Here is a 20,714-nt window from a genome sequence, read left to right on the forward strand (position 1 = left end):
CCAGGGGGCATCTCAGCCTCAAGCCCCTCACCCTAGAGCAGCAACCCCAGCTGTGGAAGTAGACTTCGATTCTGGCCATCTCCTATTTCCTATTTGTGATCACTACCCCCTCCAAGCCTCAGTGTCTTAGTCTGTAAGATGGGGGTGACTGTCACTTCCTCACCAGGTCACTGGGAGAGTTTAAGGCAGTGAGGAGCATCAGCTGTCCCCTTGCAGGTGCAGTGACTTGGGTCATGGGTGGCTTGCACAGCTGGGTAAACTGAGGCATTAGGAATAATGCCCAATGTGGACCAGAACTGGCCTGGGGACACCCAACACCAGACACACATGCAGTGAGTGTAATAGGAATGAGTTTATTGGTGGAGGTAGGGGGCGGGGAGCCCACACCATGGAGGTACGAAGGCTCAGGCCTCCCCAGCAACTTAGAAATCCATGTCCTCGGCCAGGTCCTGCAGATAGGCCTTGTACTGGTCTGAGGTGAGGGAGAGCGGGTGGCTGTTAGAAATGTGCAGGTCCATGGTAGTCTCCAGTGAGGAGGCACCCTCCACCCGGGCCATGTCTAGCAGGACCCGGAGGCATGTGGGAACTACCTGCAGGAGGTGGAGAGAAACCCGAAGTTAGGGAAAACACCATTTGCGCCCCTGCCTCCCCAAGGCAGCTGAGAGGACCACAACCCCCCAGCAGCCCCCAATGTAGATCATGATGCACCATTAGACCAGGGAGTTGTAGTTTTCCCCATATTGACCAAGAGAGGAGACCAGAGAGGGTTTCTAGGGCAGAGGTTCCCAGAAGCCCCCAGGGCTGAGGAGCTTGTGGTCAGAAGGGCTCCTAGGATCTGTAGTTGCACGCGTGGTTTCAAGAGCACAAAGCAAGCTCTCTGGGTGAGGCGATTGGAGGAACAGCCCCAGGAGAACTTGGGGATGAGGAACTGGTGGATGACGAGACTCTCGGAAGTTGTAGTTTCTCAGAGGGGCTTCTGGGGGTCATAGTTCCTGGAAGCAGCCTTTCCCCCACATCAGCCCCATCCCTCTCAGGCCGAGGAGCCCCCGCCTGCTGGCACCTTGACCATCACCAGCTTCTTGGTCCACGGCTGGTCCTGGGGCCATAACTCCCCAATGCAGAACCAGAGGGTGTAGCGGGGTGAGCGTTTGCTTCCTTCGATGAAGGCAATCAGATCTGGAAGTCCGGAAGCCCAGTCAGGGATGGGAAGGAGCCCCTTTCCCCACCTCCCTCCAAACCTGAGTAGCATCCCCACCTCCTCCCCTGACCCAAGGCCCATCATGGCTCTGCCACCATGATCCGGGGGCTGCTGGTTTGAGGAAAGTCTCCATGGTTCCGGCACAAACAGGCACCCCTGCTCCCTCCCTGCCATCAGGCCAGCCCCCCCTCCCTGATCTGCCATGGGAGCCAGAGTATTCAGTAACAGGTCCAGAAGAGGAGAGTCCACTCCCTGTAGGATGCTCAATGATTCCTTTATAGCAGGTGCTGGGTATTGACAGCGTCCAAACCCCAAGGACCACTCTATCTAGTAAACCCATTGCCATCTAGTTGACTGACTCATAGCGACCCTATGGGACAGAGTAGAGTTGCCCTATGGGGTTTCCAAGGCTGTAAATCTTTACAGAAGCAGACTGCCATGTTGTTCTCCTGCAGAGCCACTGGTGGGTTCAAATCGCTGACCTTTTGGTTAATAGCTGAGCACTTAGCTGCTGCACCACCAGGGTCCTTGTGTAGCCATTATTATTGAACTCTACACTTCACTTGTAACCAGTTAAAATGAAATAAAATTTAAGAAATTCCACCGGTAGTTGCATTAGCTCTCAGCAGCCACATGTGAGGCACTACTGGTGGCGCAGTGGTCTAGAGCTCCACCAGCTGCTCCTTGGAAACCTTATGGGGCAGTTCTAACCTGTCCTATAGGGTCACTATGAGTAGGAATCAACTCAACAGCAACGGGTTTGGTTTTTAATGGAGCCACATGTGGCCAGCAGATACCGTATGGGACAGCCCAGAGAGAGCATCTCCGTCATTGTGGAAAGTTCCATGGGAGACCAATGCCCTCAGGGATTTATCTTTCCTGCCAGTTTGTCTATCAACCACAATAACTAATACTTATGATGGTGACAATAGTGCCTTCTGTACACTGCACTCAGCTGGGAGCAGGGAGGCAGAAAGAGAACACGGGTCCACAGCAGTCAACTCCTCTACTCCAGGACATGTAGCAAGCAGAGCAGCAGGGGCTAAATTCATTCAGTCTCAAACTGCCGGACACCGGAGGTCTCAGGCCCTGAAGCTAGCCCCTGGTTCACTCACCTGCCACAAAAGGTCCCAGGTTGAACACGACTCCTTCTCTGTCTTTGGGGACCTCTCCGTCTGGCCCGTGAGTGCCATCAGGGAGCAGCTCCTCACCCGCAGCCCAGTATGTACGGCAGTGCCCCAGCCTTCGGGCCCAGAGCTGTTGCCCTGCCCTCCACAGAGCAAGCCCCCCGCCTAGGGAGCTCAGCACACGCCTCACGAAGCTTGTCGCCCCCTTGTCTGTCAGGGCCACCCCAGGGTCAGGCAGCATCATCAGCTGCCCAGGCAGTGTATTGTCTGCTGCTTCTGATCCGACCAGCCGCAGGCCACCTGGGCAGAAGACAGCCTGCTGGAAGACTTGGCGGCCCCGGTAGAAGGCGGTCACCTCAAACTCCCACTCTGAGCAGAGGCAGCAGGCAGCATGAAGGGGGAGAGAGAGATTAACAGAGAGTGTAAGGGGGTCTGTGGCCTCCGCTCCAGCCCCTCCCATTCCATGGCTGCCACCCACCTTCCTCGGGGACCAGCAGCTGCCTCAGTGGGTTTTCCGAGGATGCCAGGTTTGGGCAGGGAGGAAGAACGTCAATGTTGGGGCTCAGCAAGAGCTGAGGGGGCTGCTCAGAGGCCACAGCCAGTCCTGAGGGCCCCCCATCTGGGACTGAGGCCAAGACCATGTCACCCAGTAACTCCTCCAGAATGTCTTCCTGGAGAAGAAAAGGAGTCGGGCATTTCAACAGCTGTTCCCAGAGCAGGCCCTGTGCTCAGCAACATAGGGACTGAGCCTGGCCCTCAAAGCGCTCCCAGTCTGATCGTGGAGACAGCCATGGGCACAGACAGCAAGACATATATATGCCAGGCACTACAATGGCCTTGGCCGTGGTGGCACAAATGGGTAAGTGCTTGGCTGCGAACAGAAAGGTTGGTTAAGCCACCTAGCAGCTCTGTGGGAGAAAGACCTGTTGATCTGCTCTGGTACAGATTACAGCCCAGGAAACCCTAGGGGGGCAGTTCTGCTCTGTCATCCAGAGTTGCTGTGAGTTGGAGTCAACTCGATGGCACGCAACAATGATGGCCTTGGGGGAGGAGGAGCTAATTCCAACCCATGGATCTAGCAAGACCTGGGCATGGGAGAATGAATAGAATCTCAGAAGGGACCTTCCCTGGCACAGGCATCAGCAAGATCCTGGGTGAGGGGGGGGGGTTTGGGTTCCCAAGAGCTGGTGGGCACCCTGCCAAGCGAGAAAGCTTTGAAACCCTGGTAAGGTGTGTTAGGGCCTTGAGGCCTAGGGAAAACTCTGACTTTTCTCCTGAGACACTGAAGAGCCATGGGAGGGGTGTGAGCAGGGAAGGGGAAGGTTGGCCATGGGTCATGTGGGGGACAAGAGTGGAGGGGAGATAATGCGGCCGGAGGGAGGAGAGGCTGTACCACGCAGGAAAAGGGAGGCCAAAACAGGCTGATGGGGACAGAGAGGAGGGGGTGGGGCAAAAGGGTGGGGGCACATTTTTACCTGAGTATCAGAGGTACTGCCTCTGTTATTGGTGTCCGGAGAGGTGTCCAACTCAGGAAAGTCCCTAACTCCTATCAAAAAAGGTAGTGAGCTGAGAAAGGGTGATGGGACCCCACCAGATCCCAGCCTTCCATACGAAGGCACTCCTTGCACACCTGGAGTTACAAACTCATAGATCTTGTGCGGGTCGAGGGGGTCCTTGCTCCGGTCCTCGGCTACACGCAACACCTCCTTCCGGTTCAGGGCGGACCGAAAATTCCTCTTCCAGGTAGGGGGGTCTGGTTTATCTTTCTCTGGATTGTAGGCTCCGCTGACCTCGGCCCAGGCCTGGGGGGTCGGATAGGGGAGCCAGGGGAGGGGAGAAGATTTCGATCCTGCCCCAGAGGACATAACACTTAACTGTCTCCCCAGCATGTGCTACCTCAACAAGGCTCTACTACCAAACTCTCGGATTCTTCGTGCCCCAAAATCTGCTCCTAGCATTCAAAAACTTTTGCTTTCTAACCCATCCTTCTAGGTTCTACTGGGTGTTTAAATCCACCCACCACCTGCCCCAGGGCACCCTCTGTAATAACCCCCCTCCCCGCACTCTAACTCTACCTATACACCACCAGTGTACCCTAACTTGATGGTAATTAAACCAGCTTTGGGACTCTGAGCCTCGTCTCCAAAGTTCCAAGACCTGCCCCCAGAATTCTGCAACCAAGAGCCTGCCCCCAGCCTCCAGGAGGCTTTTCCTCAGCGTTCTAATCCCGCCTTTCTGGTTCTATTCGCAGAACCTGGGAGTTCCAACCCTCCCCATTACCTGCCATCAGTTCGGACCGCCCGGGCCCTCCATCGATATAACTCCGCCCTCCTCGACCCCCAGGTTTCTAACTTTTTGCAGGCCTCGCCCTCGCATGCTAAACCCGCTTTCATCTTTGTATTTCTTAAATGAGAACACTGATTCTTACTTAGCCCACTACTTGCTGTCAGGCCACCTGTCCTGCTAAGCCTGCCCCCTCCCGCTCTAACTCCGCCCACCTCCACCCACAAGCACGCACTCGGGCCAGCTCCACGCGTGCTAACCCCGCCCCGGGCCCGCCCCCTCGGACTCCTTTCCGCGAGGCAAGCCGCTCAGAAAGGCACCTGGAAGATGCGGAAGTCTTCCTGCTGCGTATCCTGCCGCAGGCGGTGCTTCCAAGGGATGCGGAAGCGCGTGCGGTTCGCGTCCACCCAGGCCACGCCCTCCAGCTGCCCCCTGTCCAGCAGCGAAATGAGCCAGGGCAGAATCCGCGGCTTTTGGGTCGCCATGCTCCGGCCTGTGGACAGAGGGGCAGGCAGTTCCTGGGCGCGGGAGGTCTCTCCGGCTCATCCGCGCCTCCCCCTCCAAGGCCACGGCGCAAGCCCCTCACCCGCAGGTTCCGGGGGTGCAAAACTACCTTCTCTGTACCACAGACCTCCTCCTCCCATCCCCCCAGAGCAGCTCCCCACTTGAGTAAGGACCCCCTCCCTTTCCAGCTTCTTCAGTGCAGACCATCTACCCCCTAAATTCCGCCAGTGCAGGCCCTTCTCTCTTCCACTGCAAACTCCTCCCTCCCCCACTTCCAGGGTAGAGCCCTCCCTTCCTCGTTATTTTAGTGCAGATGCTACTCCTGTGTAGACCCCTACCTCCCGCAGTTACCCCAGTGGAGGTCCCTCTCTACAGTTCAGCCAGAGAAGAACCCACGTCCCCATTTCAGTGTAGGCCTCCATCCACAGTTCTCCCCAACCGAAAGGCTCCCTCCTTCAAAGCACACCCCCACTTTCTAAAGAGTACTCCCTCCCAGATGCAGAGTACACACTTCTCCCCCCTCCCCGCCCAGGTCTCCCAGTGTAGACTCCTCCCTTCCTCCTGGCGGTATAGACTTCTGCCGACCTCCAACGCCGGCCAGTGTAGCCCTCTCCTCGCCTCATTCTCTCTAGAATATACAGCCACCCTCGTCACTATCAGTGCAGGCCAAACTTTTCTCCCTTTCCTCACTTCTAGACGGCACCAACTCTCTCTCCAGCTCTTCCGCTTTACCTATTTCGAGGGTTGGAGCGCGCAGGATGCTGGGGCCACCACTGTCTTCGAGGATTCGGGTACCTCTCGAACTCGAAACTGTGCACCCCCCTTTCCCGCCAGCTGAATTCTAGGGCGGTGGCGTTTTCCTTTCTATCGATGTCTCGAAATAAAACAACTTTATCATTGTTTGGGTGCCAACTCCAGGGCAAAAGGAGCGGTTCCGTCAGCCTAGAGCCCTGCCCCCCATGCCTTTTTAAGGCTTTCTGGGCACAAGCATGCTGGGAGCTCCATATGCAAATATGTGGGCGGACAATGCCCCGCCCCTTTACGTCTCGGCACGCAGCAACCCAGCCCAGTGCGCAGGCGCGGGGAAGTTAACTTTTGCAGAAAAGTTTGTACAAGTTCAGTAGAGGAGGTGACGGAGGCGGGGCCCAGGGCCAGGTGAGTGAGGTGTTAGCGTGGGCTGGGCAAGCAGAGAAGAGGAGAGACCGGGAGCCAGAGCGGGCACCCCAGCCTCTTTTCTCCGAAACCCAAGCGTCCCACGGATCCCCAAGAGTCCAGACTGAGCCACATAGTGGAACTACAGCTCCCGGCAGGCTGAGCGGCGAACAAGAGCAAACCGAGGGGGATGTGTGCCACAAAAACTCATGGGATTGGTAGTCCTTGATCCTCTAAGGATTTAGTAGCTTGGCATATGCCTTCTTCAGATTGTGGGCCCCCAGGCCCGTCTTCCCTCAGACCCAGGAGCTAGGGCTTCTAGCCCCCTCCTCCCTCAGACCCAGGAGTCCTGGCCTCCAGCCACCTCCTCTCTCAGACCCGGGAGTCTGGTCCCCAGTGCCCTCCTCGCCCTGGATCCCCTCTCCCTCAGGGAACTCAGGAGCCTGGGCCCCCAGAACCCAGGCCCTTAGTCCCTTCCTCCCTTGGGGACTCATAAGTCCAAGCCCCTGGCCCCCTCCTCATTCAGAGACAAAGAGTTTGGGCTCCAAGCTTTCTCTTTCCTCTGGACCCTGGAGTCCAGCCCCCAGCCTCCTCTCTTGCAGGTGTCTCCATGGCAGGCTCGGAGGAGTTGGGGCTTCGGGAGGACACACTGAGGGTCCTAGCGGCATTCCTTAGGCGGGGTGAGGCTGCCGGGTCCCCTGTTACAACCCCACCCAGGTAAGAGGGGTTGCCCTTCTCCCCCAGGGACCAGCATTTGGGGTTAGGTCCTTTCTGACTTGCTCTTGGTCTCAGTCTGTCTCCTTTCCTCCCTTCTACTGGCTTTGTTCCCTGTCCCTGGGGTTGCAGGGAGGGAGTCCTCAATGGGAGGAAGAAGAGAGTGCTTGCAGGGGGCCTCTGGAGTCACTCTCTGTGGTCCTTCTCCCCAGGAGTCCCACCCAGGAGCAGTCAACAGACTTCCTAAGCCGCCTTCGTCGATGCCTTCCCTGCTCCCCGGGTCAAGGAGCAGTTCCCCCCGAGTCCCCTCGGCCTTGTTCCCTGCCCCTCCGCCCTTGCTATGGTTCAGAACCTGGTAAGAGATTTCCCAGATCACCCATAAAACCAGCAGGGCCAGGTGCCTTGATTGCTGAAGCACAGACAGGATAAGAAACTAGTTGAACACCACTCAGCTAGAGGGTAGCTGTGTGAGGTCTCCAGCACCAATTCTCTCTATTCTGTTCCCCTCCCACCCTCCATAAAATTAGATTTCTGTCAATCTCCTGGGCTGACTGTGGGAGGGCGGGTGGTCCCTTTCTATCTAGTTATATATCAAGTTGATATTTAGTTGTTATCTCTCTCCTTCCATACATGCTTCTCTGCCCCCAGGACTTTTGTGGCCATAAGTACTCCCAGTAGAGAGGCAGGAGGGCTGTTTTTCAATTGCTGTTCCCTGGCTATTTGGGTGCATGGCTCTGGGAAAATCCTTTCCCTTTCTTGTATCTCTGTTTCTCCAATAGCAAAGTAGGAATGGGAGGTGTCACTGGACTTGATCAAGAATGACAAACAGGTTTCCTCTCATAGGTGAAGCTAGATAAACTAGTAATGGCCGCTAGGCATGCTAGCTTGACAAGGATTTTACAGCTGGGGAAAAGAGTGCTGTGGTCAGTTGGTGATGCCTGAAACGGACAAGGGCTAGGGTGATAGCTGGAATGCCATGTGTTTGCTTTCCTTAGATGGAATCATCTTCAAGATCCAGTTCAGCCCTAACATTCTAAGTCCAGAGTTTGGGGGTACAAGAGTTTGGGGGTCTTTTACTACCCAGTTTGTTCATTGGGCCTCAGTTTCCTAAAAATGGAAATGTTGCTACCTGGCAAGATGATTTGGAGAAGGAGAGAATCCCTAAGTCCCTGATACCCTGGAGACCTCTCACTCCAGACTTTCACCCTAGGCCCAGCTACTCTGGACTTCTACACCCTGGTGGCTCAGCGGCTTGAAGAGCTGGTCCAAGAGCAACTGAGATCACCACCTAGCCCAGGTGAGGTGCCGAGAGACCCTGGAGAAGGATGGGGCTAGGAGTGCAGTGGTGGGCCAGTGGTAGGATTTTCCTCTTCCATGTGGGAGACCTGAGTTCGATTCCTGGCCCATGCACCTCATATGCAGCCACCACTTACCTGTCAGTGGGGGCTTGTATGTTGTGGTGATGCTGATCAAGTTTCATAGAGCTCCCAGACTAAGATGGACTAGGAATAAAGGCCTGGCAATCTACTTCAAAAAATCAGCTAGTGAAAACCCTATGGATCATATCAGTCTGTGTCGTGCATGGCGTCACCGTAAGTCTCAGAGCTGACTCCATGGCAGCTAACAACAGGAGGGTAGCCAGGGTTCTGCTCCCAGCAGAATTCTCTTCTGCCCCCAGAGTTACAGGGCCCTCCACCCACTGAGAAAGAAGCCCTGCTGCGGAGGCTGGTGGTCTTGCTGGAGGAGGAGGCAGAAGTTATCAACCAGAAGGTGATGAGTGGGCTGTTCCATTCCTCAAGGAAGATAGGAATAGGGGGTATCTGGGCACTGGGATCAGAAACTGGATCTTCATTCGCATTGGCTGTATGGTGGGCCGAGGGTGGGGACAATTTAAGTTAGTGGCTCTCATTGGTAGAGGGGCATGGCCTAACTCCAGGGGTGAGACCATAAGAGACAGGATCTAGGAGAGAAATTGGAGGGAAGCTCTAAAATCTAAGGCCACAGTACGGCTTAGAAAGTGAGGGAAATGGAGCATTGGTGGGGTCGTAGCTTGTTTTCGTGTCCTGGAATCTGATTGGTTCGGAGGTCTGGGCAAAGCGCCTGGCACTGTACTATTGTGTCTTAAAGAGGGCGAGGTTGTACTAGAACCTAGCCTGGCCTCCAGGGCTCGGATTGGCCAGGAAATCCCCAGGGGGCGAGGCTAGAAAATTAGGGTCTGGAGAGCCCCTAAAGAAGGGCTTGGCCCTGATTGGCTGTTGAATGCCTCAGTAGGGGCGTGGCTTACCATCTCAGGGTCTGGACCACTTCCTTGTGAGTAGTTGGAGTGAGCTATAGGGGCTGCTTTGTGATTGGCTGATGGAAGGGGTGGGCGTGGCTTAAAATGTTAGCATCAAGGCTGCCCTAGGACCAGAAGGCCACTCCTCCAGCCTCCTATTGGCTGGGCACGGGCAAAGGGACGTGACTGGGGCAGCTCTACCTCTTACCTTCCCTGCCCCACAGCTGGCCTCAGACCCAGCCCTGCGCCGCAAGCTGGCCCGTCTCTCCACGGGCTCTTTCTCACGCCTTGCTGAGCTGTTCTCTAGCCGCGAGACCAGTCCTCGACCCAGCCGCACACACCCCTCGTTACCGTGCCCTGGGCCCCCACCGCCTTCCCCGGAGCCCCTGGCCCGCCTGGCCCTGGCCATGGAGCTGACCCGGCGCGTGGCCCGGCTAGGGGGCACCCTGGCCGGACTCAGCGTAGAGCACGTGCACAGCTTCTCACCCTGGATCCAGGCCCACGGAGGATGGGTGAGCCGCTGAAGTCTCCTGGGCCTCCCTTTACCCATTTGTAATGTGGGGAGGGAGTTGGCTTCTTAGGCATCCTTTCAGATCTGACAGAGTTTTCCCAGCTATACCATTCATTCATTCATTCTGTATTTATTGAGCACCAACTGTGTACCTGATGGGGCAGTGATCAGACACTACCCAGGGCTTAAACCACACCGCTATACACTAACCGGTTGTGAGCCCCGAAAACAAGTGATTGCATCTCCCTGGGTCTCAGTTTCCACATCCATCAAGTGGGAAAGTGGTAGTACCTATCTCAAAGGGTTGTCCTAAGGATTAAAATAGGATCATTCTCCTAAGTACTGGGCGCCTGGCCTGCCGTGGGCGTTTGTGTATGGGACTAATCCGATTACAGTCTGTCTCCCCAGTGGTGCCTGAATCCCCTTCCCCGTGAGCCTTAGGGCTCTCTAGAGAAACAGAACAGTGAGATGTACAGGTAGTCCCTGACTTACGAAGGGTTCCATTCTGTGACTTCATCGTAAATCGGTTCTGAGGAAAACTGAATATCTCATTTTTTGTTTTTCATTTTTTATTTTAGTTTTCACTGCTATCACTTTTCTACTCTGTCCTATGCGGGGGGTTGCTATGAGTCGGAATTGACTGGACAGCAACGGGTCGTTGTTTATTATCAGTATCTTTATAAATCTCATCTTTGTCTTTGGGTTTGGAAACATTACGTATAAAATTACAGAAATAATACAGACATACGTTAAAAAAATACACAAATCGTAAAAAAAAAATCATAAGTGTGTGTGGTTCATCATAACTCTAATAAGTCGTAAGTCAGGGAATATATATATATTGGCTCAGTGGTTAAGCACTCGGCTGCTAACCGAAAGGTCGATGGTTCGACTCCACCAGCTGCTTTGTAGAAGAAAGATGTGGCAGTTTGCTTCTGTAAAGATTACAGCCTTGGAAACCCTGTGGGGCACTCCTTCTCTGTCCTGTACGGTCACTATGAGTCAGAATCGATTTCCTTCTCCGACAGGTTTCTGCCATATACAGATTCCAGCTTTTGCAGGTGCGTGTATGTATATAATATATGTGTGTATTTATATATATGTAAAAACCAAACCCATTGCTGTCAATTCGATTCCGACTCACAGCAACCCTATAGGACAGGGTAGAACTGCCTCATATGGTTTATAAGGAGTGCCTGGTGGATTTGAACTGCTGACCTTTTGGTTAGCAGCCATAGCTCTTAACCACTGTGCTACCAGGGTTTCCATATACATATATATATATACATATATATGGTGGAAACTTGTCAGAGAAGGAAAATTAAAATATTTTCCACTAACAGAGAGTGATAGAAAAGTTGTATGATTGTACCCTGTCAAAGGTGGAAAACTTATGAGACCTGGAAAAACAAGGCAGTCCTGTTGAGTTCCAGCTCTCACAGGTTTCACCATATGTATATTTAGACATATAGAGAGGGAGATTTACTTCAAGGGATTGGTGCATGCAGTTGTGGGGGGGGCTAGCAAGTCCAAAATCTGTAGGTCAGGTGGCAGGTTGGAGGGCTGGAGACTTCTGCAGGCTTGTGTCCCATGATCCATAGGTCAGGTGACAGGAACAGTGCAGTGTCGAGAGACAGACAGACAGAGGGACAGAGAGATATCTGCCAAAGTATTTATAGTCTAAAGGCAGGCCACACCCTAAGGAAACTTCCCTTTCAACTGATTGATTACATCATATTAGATTACATTCTAGAAAGTGATTATATTACATCAAATAGATTACATTCAAACTCATAGCCCCTCCCCTAATTTCTGTATCACAATAGGGTTTTCCATCTTCAGTGCAGTCCCTGGGTGGTATAAATGCTTAAGTGCTTGACTGCTAGCCAAAAGGTTGGTGGTTTTAACCCATCCAGAGGTGCTTCAGAAGACAAGGCTAGCAATCTGCTTCCAAATGTCAAAGCCTTGAAAACCCTATGGAGTACTTCTACTCTGCACACATGGAGTTGCCATGAGTTGGAATGGACTTGATGGCAACTAACAACAACAACATGGGACAGCAACTAGTCTAGTGTTTGGCCAAGCCACTAGCAACCATACCCTGGCCAAGTTGACACATAAAATTAACCATCACCCATTTATGTGCCCGCCATACTTCCTCTGCTCCTCTGGTTTGCTCAGATGTCTCCCCACAGTGAGACCTTCCCTGGTCCCCATTTATGATCTCAGCAACTTTGCCACTGCCCACCGACTCCCGTCCCCCTTCACTGTTTTACTTCCTTCTAACACCTGGCACCTTCTAACAGACAGTAGAGTTTACTTGCATTCCTCCTAGGAAACCCTGTGGGGCAGTTCTACTTTGTCACATGGGGTCACTATGAGTCGAAAATTGACTCAGTGGCACCTAACAACAACTTATGTCCTTATTAATTTTTGTTTGTTGGCTTCTCCTGCCTCTAACATCTGAGCTTCTGCAGAGCAGGATTCTTCCCCATTTTGCTAGCTGCTTTCTCCCCAGTGCCAGACTCCAAGCTGGGTTGGGCTACAGTGTACTGGCTGTGGGGCCTTGGGTAACTGTCCGCTTCTCCCTGAGCCCCAACTTGCCCCGACATTCATTGAAAGAATGTCGCATGTGGGGCTAATTAGAATGTGGCCATGGCTTTATAAACTGGCAAGAGGGGCCTGGTGGGTTTGAGAAGCAGGAAGGGTCTCTGTGTCTCTGTCCTCCTCTCTCTGGGTCTCTGTCGCCCCCTCTCTAGTTCTCTGTCCCTATGTCTCTGGGTCTGTGTCCCCCCTCCCTCCCCCGGGTCTCTGTCCTCCTCTCTCTTTAGGTCTCTGCCCTCTCCTCTTTGGGTCTCCATCCCGCTCTCTCTAGCTGTATGTTTCCATCTCTTTCTGGTCTCTGTCCTGCCGTCTTTCGGTCTCTGTTCCCCTTTCTCTCTGGGAAAAGCACAGAGGATGAGTGCAGGGGGGGAATGGTGGGAGAGGTCAGATGATGCAGGGTCTTGGGGTCACGGACAGTAAGAACTTGGACTTTGAGTGTGAGGGAGGCAGGAGCCACAGAAGGACTCAGAGGAGGGACATGAGCTGACGCGGTGTTAACCGGCGCCCCCTGGCGGCCAAGGGAGGGGGAACAGCCTGTAGGGGGCGATAATTAGGGAAGAGGTGAGGATGGATCAGACCAGGGTGGGGCAATGGACCGGATGGGAAGGGGTCCTATTCTGGATTTCCTTCGAAGGTCATGCTGTTAGATTTTGCCGGTTGACTGGATATGGGGACTGAGTCAAAGACTGGCGTCAGGGTGATGCCAAGACTGCTGGCTGAAGGGCTAGCAGCCGAGTCCGGGGTGATGCAGGGCTTGGGGGGCAGGTCTGTGTAAAGAAGAGACGGAAGATTGGAGGTGGGTCAGGTGAACGTGAGATCCCTTCAGACCTCCGAAGCAAAATGTGGAGGGAGCTGTGGATAGAAGTGTCTGGAGCTTAGCAAAGCAGCTCATTTATTTGTACTTTTCTCTTTCTTTTCTCGGTAATGGTGACAGTAAGCTTGGGTGAGCATTTTCGGTGGGCCAGGTGCTGGGCTTAGAACTTCACTTGAATGATCCCTTTTAAATACTACAACACTCTTACGGGGCTCAGTTGTTGTCCTCATCTTAAAGATGCCAAGAGGGAAGATCACTCTCCCCATTGACACAAAGCCAGGTCTCTTAGTCATCAAAACCCCAGGACTCTGTCCCCCTCTTTCTGGGTCTCTGTTCCCCTCTCTCTCTGGGTCTCTGTTCCCCCTCTCTCTGGGTCTCTGTCCCCTTCCCTCTCTGGGTCCCTGTCCTCCTCTTTCTGGGTCTCTGTCCCGCTCTCTTTAGGTCTCTGTCCCCCTCTCTCTGGGTCTTCGTCCTCCTCTCTCTGGGTCTCTGTCCCCCTCTCTCTGAGTCTCTGTCCCTTTCCCTCTCTGGGTCTCTGTCCCCTTCCCTCTGGGTCCCTGTCCCCTCCCTCGGGTCCTTGCCACTCCTGTCTCTGGCCTCTCTGGGCTGGGTGGATGTTCTGTAATGGAGGACTCGAACCTGTTCATAGGCTCTGCCACTCTCCCCCTCCAGGAGGGCATCCTGGCCCTTTCTCCTGTGGACTTGAACTTACCCCTGGACTGAGATCTTCTTCAGAAGCTGCTGCAAACCTGGATGTTATGCCCCTGCTCCCTTCATGTGCTTCTGCAGCCTTCCTGTTCCCACTCAGGGCTGCGCGGTGCTGGCCGCCCCATTTTACCAAAAAAAAGAAATTGTTTTAAAACTTTTCATATTAAAAGATTTTTAAGGTATTTAATTGTCTGTTCTTTTACTTGAGAAATAAATTTTTTCCCCCACCCCAAAAAGAGGAGGTTGACATGCTGGCTGCTTCCAAAAGGTGGGCAGTTTGAACCTACCAAGAGGCGCCTTAGAAGAACGTCCTGGTGATCTACTCCAAAAAAATCAGCCACTGAAAATCCTTTGGTGTACTGCCCAGTTTTACTCTGACACACAGGGGTCACGGGATGGGTTGGAATTGACTGGATGGCGGCTGCTTTTTTTTTTTTTTTCCAAGATGGGGAGATTTGGCTCAGAGATCTCTGAGTCTTATAAGTGAAGAAACGAACCAATGCATTCATTCTAGAAGTATTGATTTTAAGCACATACAAGAGTTGGTCACCTGGACACAGGGCGTTTTTGAAGGTCTTAAATAGGGTTCCAGTTACTTACATTTTTTTCCCCTATTGCATGGTTTGTTTATTCTTCCTAACCCTGTACTGGTGGTCTTTGAGTATTTCCTCTTATTAGGATCTTCCCTCAGGGGGCTTTCAGGCCACCACCTCCTCCTAGTTTTCCTCCTCTCTTCCCACTGCTCCTCCTGAGCATCTACCTGCAAATCAGGGGTCTGCACGTGTTTAGGGCAATGGACACCTTCACAGAACAACCAAACCTGCACCTGTGGGGTCGACTCCAACTAATGGCGACTCCATGTGTGTCAGAATAGAACTTCATACGGTTTTCAACAACTGTGCCTGTCTTCTGAAGCACTTCTGGGCAGACTCAAACCGTAGCTGAGCACTTAGTTGTTTGTGCAACCCAGGGAGCCTCTTTCAGAGAATAATGTTTGTCAAAATTAAGATGAAATGCACAGGATTACAAAAGATACCAATTATATTGAAATGAAGTTATTATTATTAATATGAAACTGTGATATAAAAATAGATGGATTTCTTCATTAACACCTTGATTAAAAAGACCTAGTGGTGGGTCTAATGGGAGCCCTGGGGGGATAGTAGTTAAGTGTTCAGCTGCTAACTGAAAGGTCAGCTGTTCGACCCACCAGCCACTCCACGGAAGAAAGACCTGACGATCTGCTCCCTTGAAGATGACAGCCTTGGTGTGGAGCAGTTCTATTCTGTCCTGTAGGTTGGCCATGAGTCGTAATCAACTGGACAGCAATGGATTTCTCTTTGTTTTTGTGGTGGGTCTGACAACTAGCACGATTTCAAAGTAGTCATGAGCCTGACTTTTTTTTTAATTGTGCTTTAGGTGAAAGTTTACAGAGCAAATTAATTTCTCATTCAACAATTTATACACAAATTGTTTTGTGACGTTGGCTGCAGCCCCCACAATGTGTCAGCACTTTCCCCTTCTCGACCCTGGGTTCTTCGGTTCTATTCGTCCAGTTTTCCTATCTCTTCCTGCCTTCTCATCTTTGCTTTTGGGCAGGTATTGTCCATTTGGTCTCATTTACACGATTGAGGTAAGAAGCATTTCCTCCCTGTGTTAATGTTTTATAGACCTGTCTAATCTTTGGCTAAAGGGTGAACTTCAGGAGTGACTTCAGTTCTGAGTTAAAAGAGTGTCTGGGAGCCATAGTCTCAGTCTCTGTCAGACCAGTAAGTCTGTTTTTGTGTGTGTGTGAACTTGAATTTTGTTCTACATTTTTCTCCCACGTTGTCCAGGACCCTCTCTTGTGAGCCCTGTCAGAGAGGTTGGTGGTGGTAGCCAGGCACCATCTAGTTGTTCTGGGCTCAGCCAGCTGGAGGCTGTGGTTCATGTGGTCCATGAGTCCTTTGGACTAAAATTTCCCATGTGTCTTTGGTTTTCTTCATTCTCCTTTGCTCAGGACAGGATGGGATCAGTAGATATATCTCAGATAGCTACTCACAAGTTTTTTTTTTTTTCTTTTTTTAAATTTTTATTGTGCTTTAAGTGAAAGTTTACAAATCAAGTCAGTCTCTCATACAAAAACTTATACACACCTTGCTATGTTCACCTAGCTGCTCTCCCCCTAATAAGACAGCACACTTCTCCTCTCCACCTTGTATTCCCCATGTCCATTCAACCGCCTCCTGTCCTCCTCTGGCTTTTCATCTCACCTCCAGACAGGAGCTGCCCACATAGTCTCATGTGTCTACTTGATCCGAGAAGCTTATTCCTTGTCAGTATCATTTCTATCCTATAGTCCGGGCCAATACCTGTCTGAAGAGTTGGCTTTGGGAATGGTTCCTGTCTTGAGCTAACAGAAGGTCTGGGGACCATGACCTCCGGGGTACTTCTGGTCTCAGTCAGACCATTAAGTCTGGTCTTTTTACGAAAATTTGAGGTCTGCATCCCACTGCTCTCCTGCTCCTTCAGGGGTTCTCTGTTGTGTGCCCTGTCAGGGCAGCCATCAGTTGTAGCCGGGCACTGTCTAGTTCTTCTTGCCTCAGGCTGATGTAGTCTCTGATTTATGTGGCCCTTTCTGTCTCTTGGGCTCATAATTACCTTGTGTCTTTGATATTCTTCATTCTCCTTTGCTCCAGGTGGGTTGAGACCAATCAATGCATCTTAGATGCCCACTTGTAAGCTTTTAAGACCCCAGACGCTACTCACCAAAGTTGGATGTAGAACATTTTCTTTATGAACTATGTTATGTCAATTGACCCAGATGTCGCCCAAGACCCTGAGTGACATTTTGAGGTATATTCATTCCTGTTACTGTGTGACAGATGAACTAACCTTCAGCAGGTTATAATAATCCACATTTACAGTTTCACCATTTCTGTGGATCAGGAATCTGGAGCAGTTTAGCTCAGTGTCTTGCTCAGGGTCTCACAAAGCTTAAATCAAGGTGCTGGCCAGTGCTGTGATGGCAGATGTTGAATTTCTCCTAATTTGTTTTGTATTTCTGTACCTTATGTGGAGTCCAGGTGGTGCAGTGGTTAAGTGCTCAGCTGCTAACTGAAAGGTCAGCGGTTCAAACCCACCCACCAGTTGCTCTCAGGGAGGAAGATGTGGTAATCTGCTTCCGTAAAGATTTACAGCCTTGGAAACCCTGGAAGACAGTTCTATTCTGTCCTATAGGGTTACTGTGAGTTGAAATCAACTCGATGACAATGAGTCTGGTTTTGGCTTTATATAATGAACAAATTGTGTTTCACATTTTACTTTCCTAAAGATTCGTTTATTTTACTGAATTTAGAATTACATCTCAGTGGTACCATCGGAGGGCAATGATGTATTATTGCATAATATTAGATTCAGCTCCATAAAGATCTTTGTATTAATTGGGTAAAGTAACTGAGAACCCAGGTGTCATACTGGTTGGTAATGTACTTGTCTCACCACCTGTCAGTTTGTCATACTGTGGTGGCTTGTGTGTTGCTAGGATACTGGAAGCTATGCCACCACTATTTCTGATACCAGCAGGGTCACCTGTGGTAGACAGGTTTCAGTGGAGCTTCCAGGCTAAGACAGACTAAGAAGGCCTGGCGATCTATTCCAAAAATTGATGATGTTGTTGTTCCTGTTAGTTGCCATCGAGTTGGTTTCAACTCATAGTGACCTTATGTCCAAACGAATGAAACACTGCCTGGTCCTGCACCATCCTCATGATCATTGTTATGCTTCAGCCCATTGTTGCAGCTACTGTGTCAGTCCACCTGGTTGACAGTCTTCCTCTCTTTCACTGACCTTCTGCTTTACCAAGCATGGTATCCTTCTCTAGGGACTGGTCCCTCCTGATAAGACATCCAAAGTATGTGAGACAAAGTCTCACTCCCAAAATTAACCAGTGAAAACCCTGTGGATCATAACCGAACATTGTCCAACTCACTTTGGACCCCTTCACAGAATATTATCAAGAGGGAATAATTGCTGGAGGAGGACATCGTGTTTGGTGGAGGAGCGGGCCAGCAAGGGATAGAGAGACTTATCCTGAGATAAATTAGCACAATAGCCATGACAATGGACTCAAACACGCTGGCAATCATGAGAACCAGGGAAAGTTTCCTTCTGTTGTGCATAAGGTTGCCGTGAGTCAGAGTCACCTTGACAGAGGCTGTCTCTCTCTCTATGTATGTGATATATCAAACTTATCAAATTACATGTGATTAGGTGCTTATTATTTTATATGAATTACACCTTCAATAAAGTTGATTTTAAAAAACAGCAACAACTAAAAAATGAATTTCTGTTTTCAGACATCCTGTGATCAGAACACGGTCAGCCACTTGCTAGGAGTTTGACCTTGACCAAGTCACTTTACCTCACTCAGTTTCCTCTCTTGTAAAATGGAGGTGATGATAGTACCTACCTCAATGTACTGCTGGGAGGATTAAATGAATGAATTTATATAAAAGTTTTAGAAGAGTGGCATAACCCGTTGCTGTTCTGACTCATGGTGACCCCACGTGTTACAGAGTAGAACTGCTCCCTAGGGTTTTCTTGGCTGTAATCTTTACGGCCAGCCTTAGTAGCGCAGTGATTAAGAGCTTGGCTGCTAACTAAAAAAGGTAGACAGTTCGAATTCATCAGCTGCTCCTTGGAAACCCTAGGGAGCAGTTCTACTCTGTCCTATAGGGTCACTATGAGTCAGAATTGAATAGATGGCAATCTTTTTTTTTTTTTTTATTGTGCTTTAAGTGAAAGTTTACAAATCAAGTCAGTCGCTCATACAAAAAGGTATACACACCTTGCTATGTACTCCTAGCTGCTCTTCTCCTAATGAGACAGCACACTCCTCCTCTCCACCCTGTATTCCCCGTGTTCGTTCAGCCAGCGCCTGCCCGTCTCTTCCTTCACATCTCCCCTCCAGAAAGAAGTCATAGATGGCAATCTTTATGGTAATTTTTATGGAAGAGCCCTGGTGGTGCTATGGGTAAAACACTCAGCTGCTAACTGGAAAGGTCAGCGGTTCAAACCCACCAGCTGCTGTGCGGGAGAAAGACCTGGCAATTTGCTTCCATAAAGTCGGAATCCACCTGATAGCAACGGGTGGCCACCCTCCACCCAGGCTGTTGTGTTGTTAGGTGCCAATTCATAGCAACCCCATGTGACAGAGCAGACCTGCCCCATGGGGTTTCTAAGGCTGTAAATCTTTATGGAAGCAGATTGCCAGGTCTTTCTCCCGTGGAGTGGCTGGAGGGTTTGAACCACAGACCTTTCAGTTAGCAGTTGAGTGCCTTAACCATTGGGCCAACAGAGCTCCTTGAAGGGTGGCTAGTGCCTACTAATTAATGCCTGTTGGTAAGCTTGATCCATATTTGGCCAAACCTACAAAGTGGCAAATCTGTCTTGGAAAAAGTACAGCCAGAATGCTTCCTGGAAGCGAGGATGGCGAGACTTCGTCTCACGTACTTCGGAGGTGTTACCAGTAGGGACCAGTCCCTGGAGAAGGACATCATGCTTGGTAAAGTAGAGGGTCAGCAAAAAAGAGGAAGACCCTCAACAAGATGGACTAACACAGTGGCTTCAACAATAGGCTCAAGCATAACAATGATTGTGAGGATGGCCCAGGATTGGGGCAGTGTTTTGTTCTATTCTACATAGGCTATGAGTCGGAATCGAGTCGACAGCACTGGCTTTGGGGTACACAGGGTTACTATGAGTCAGAGCCAACTTGATGGCACCTAACAACAAATAACAACAAAGTGGTAAGGAGTTTGTCTTGAAGGATAAAGAAGTGTTAGCTTCTCCCCTGGAGAACAAAGTAAGGGGGTGTTCAATGGCACAAAAGTGGGAAAGGTGTGAGCTCAGGGAAGTAAAAATAAAAAAAAACCAAACCCAGTGATCGAGTCGATTCCGACTCATAGCGACCCTATAGGACAGAGTAGAACTGCCCCATAGAGTTTCCGAGGAGCGCCTGGCGGATTCCAACTGCCGACCTTTTGGTTAGCAGCCATAGCACTTAACCACTACACCACCAGGGTTTCCCTCAGGGACGTAGGAGGGGCTTATTAGGGCAGAAGTGATGGGGAGGGTGGTTGAGGCCAGGCAGATGATCGCGGCAGCTAACCACGCTGAGGGGGCTGGGACCTTGTCCTGGGGGTGCTTGGGAGCCAAGGGAAGTCTTTGAGTTGAGGAGGGGCGGGGTCAGCTCTGGGGACAAGAGGATGTGGGTTACTTGAATGGAAACTGTTGGCTGAGAGGTAGGGGAGGAGTCTGGGACGATGGTCCAGGAGGACGAGGACAGTACTGGCCGAGAGTCAGGGCAGGAGGGGCAGGGCTGGGGAATGACATACTTAGGGAACGAGGGGCTGACTGCCCTGGCTGGTGACTCGGTGGGAGGTGGAGCTGTCCTGATTTGGGCATCCGGGAAGAAGAGAGGCTGTGAGAGGACGTCCTCAGTGCGGGGGCGTCATGGTGGGTGTTAGGAGTGTCTGTAAGTGTGAAGTGATGTTGGAAACCTTACACACCTAAGAGTTCACCAGGGAGGAAGGAATGTCGGGGACCACAGCCTAGGTATAGACCCAGAGATACTAGAGCGAGCTCATCCCGGGACTGGAGAGAAGTTTGGATTGAGGAGAGTTAGTGGGATAGGTGACAGGAGAGGCGAATTCATCTTCATTCAACGACTAGTTTTTCTGCAGACCAAGGAAGGCTTCCACAGGAGGTAGTGTCTAAGCTGGGCTCTGATGGATGTATAGGAGTCGGTAAGACAAAGGCTGTTCCCGGCAGGGAGACGGGCT

General features: G+C 51.2%; 2 protein-coding genes across 7 annotated transcripts; one reads left to right on the top strand and one right to left on the bottom strand.

Annotated features, from left to right (window-relative positions):
- Window positions 1-337: 337 nt before the first annotated feature.
- On the bottom strand, window positions 338-6,096 carry IRF3 (interferon regulatory factor 3). 2 transcript variants are annotated; one of them, XM_049901519.1, is made up of 8 exons: window positions 5,845-6,096; window positions 4,929-5,101; window positions 3,956-4,127; window positions 3,801-3,871; window positions 2,804-2,996; window positions 2,314-2,694; window positions 1,061-1,176; window positions 338-590 (listed from the first exon to the last, which is right to left on the bottom strand). In XM_049901519.1, the coding sequence occupies exons 2-8, from the start codon at window positions 5,091-5,093 to the stop codon at window positions 423-425; spliced, it is 1,266 nt and encodes a 421-aa protein (XP_049757476.1). In that variant the 5' UTR covers window positions 5,094-5,101; window positions 5,845-6,096; the 3' UTR covers window positions 338-422. The 2 variants fall into 2 exon arrangements, with proteins under 2 accessions (XP_049757476.1, XP_049757477.1); XM_049901520.1 differs by lacking the exon at window positions 1,061-1,176.
- Window positions 6,097-6,170: 74 nt separating this feature from the next.
- BCL2L12 (BCL2 like 12) lies at window positions 6,171-14,024 on the top strand. 5 transcript variants are annotated; one of them, XM_049901643.1, is made up of 8 exons: window positions 6,171-6,267; window positions 6,840-6,981; window positions 7,191-7,333; window positions 8,189-8,275; window positions 8,657-8,748; window positions 9,478-9,765; window positions 10,793-10,825; window positions 13,855-14,024. In XM_049901643.1, exons 2-8 carry the CDS (start codon window positions 6,875-6,877, stop codon window positions 13,903-13,905), a joined length of 801 nt encoding a protein of 266 aa, XP_049757600.1. In that variant the 5' UTR covers window positions 6,171-6,267; window positions 6,840-6,874; the 3' UTR covers window positions 13,906-14,024. The 5 variants fall into 5 exon arrangements, with proteins under 5 accessions (XP_049757600.1, XP_049757598.1, XP_049757596.1 ...); XM_049901641.1 differs by having other exon boundaries at window positions 6,867-6,981; XM_049901639.1 differs by lacking the exon at window positions 6,171-6,267 and adding an exon at window positions 6,274-6,482 and having other exon boundaries at window positions 6,867-6,981.
- Window positions 14,025-20,714: the final 6,690 nt, after the last annotated feature.

The sequence above is a fragment of the Elephas maximus genome, chromosome 11 (assembly GCF_024166365.1).
Source record: "Elephas maximus indicus isolate mEleMax1 chromosome 11, mEleMax1 primary haplotype, whole genome shotgun sequence".
In the NCBI taxonomy this organism is placed as follows: domain Eukaryota; kingdom Metazoa; phylum Chordata; class Mammalia; order Proboscidea; family Elephantidae; genus Elephas; species Elephas maximus.

Coding starts and splice junctions, on each gene's coding strand:
- IRF3 (XM_049901519.1), bottom strand. CDS start 5,093: ATGGCGACCCAAAAGCCGCGGATTCTGCCCTGGCTCATTTCGCTGCTG. Junction 3,872..3,955: donor CTATGAGTTTGTAACTCCAG/GTGTGCAAGGAG, acceptor CTTTTTTGATAG/GAGTTAGGGACTTTCCTGAG. Junction 2,695..2,803: donor GCTGCTGGTCCCCGAGGAAG/GTGGGTGGCAGC, acceptor GCCTCTGCTCAG/AGTGGGAGTTTGAGGTGACC.
- BCL2L12 (XM_049901639.1), top strand. CDS start 6,455: ATGTGTGCCACAAAAACTCATGGGATTG. Junction 6,483..6,866: donor CACAAAAACTCATGGGATTG/GTAGTCCTTGAT, acceptor CCTCTCTTGCAG/GTGTCTCCATGGCAGGCTCG. Junction 9,766..10,792: donor TCCAGGCCCACGGAGGATGG/GTGAGCCGCTGA, acceptor CTTCTCCGACAG/GTTTCTGCCATATACAGATT.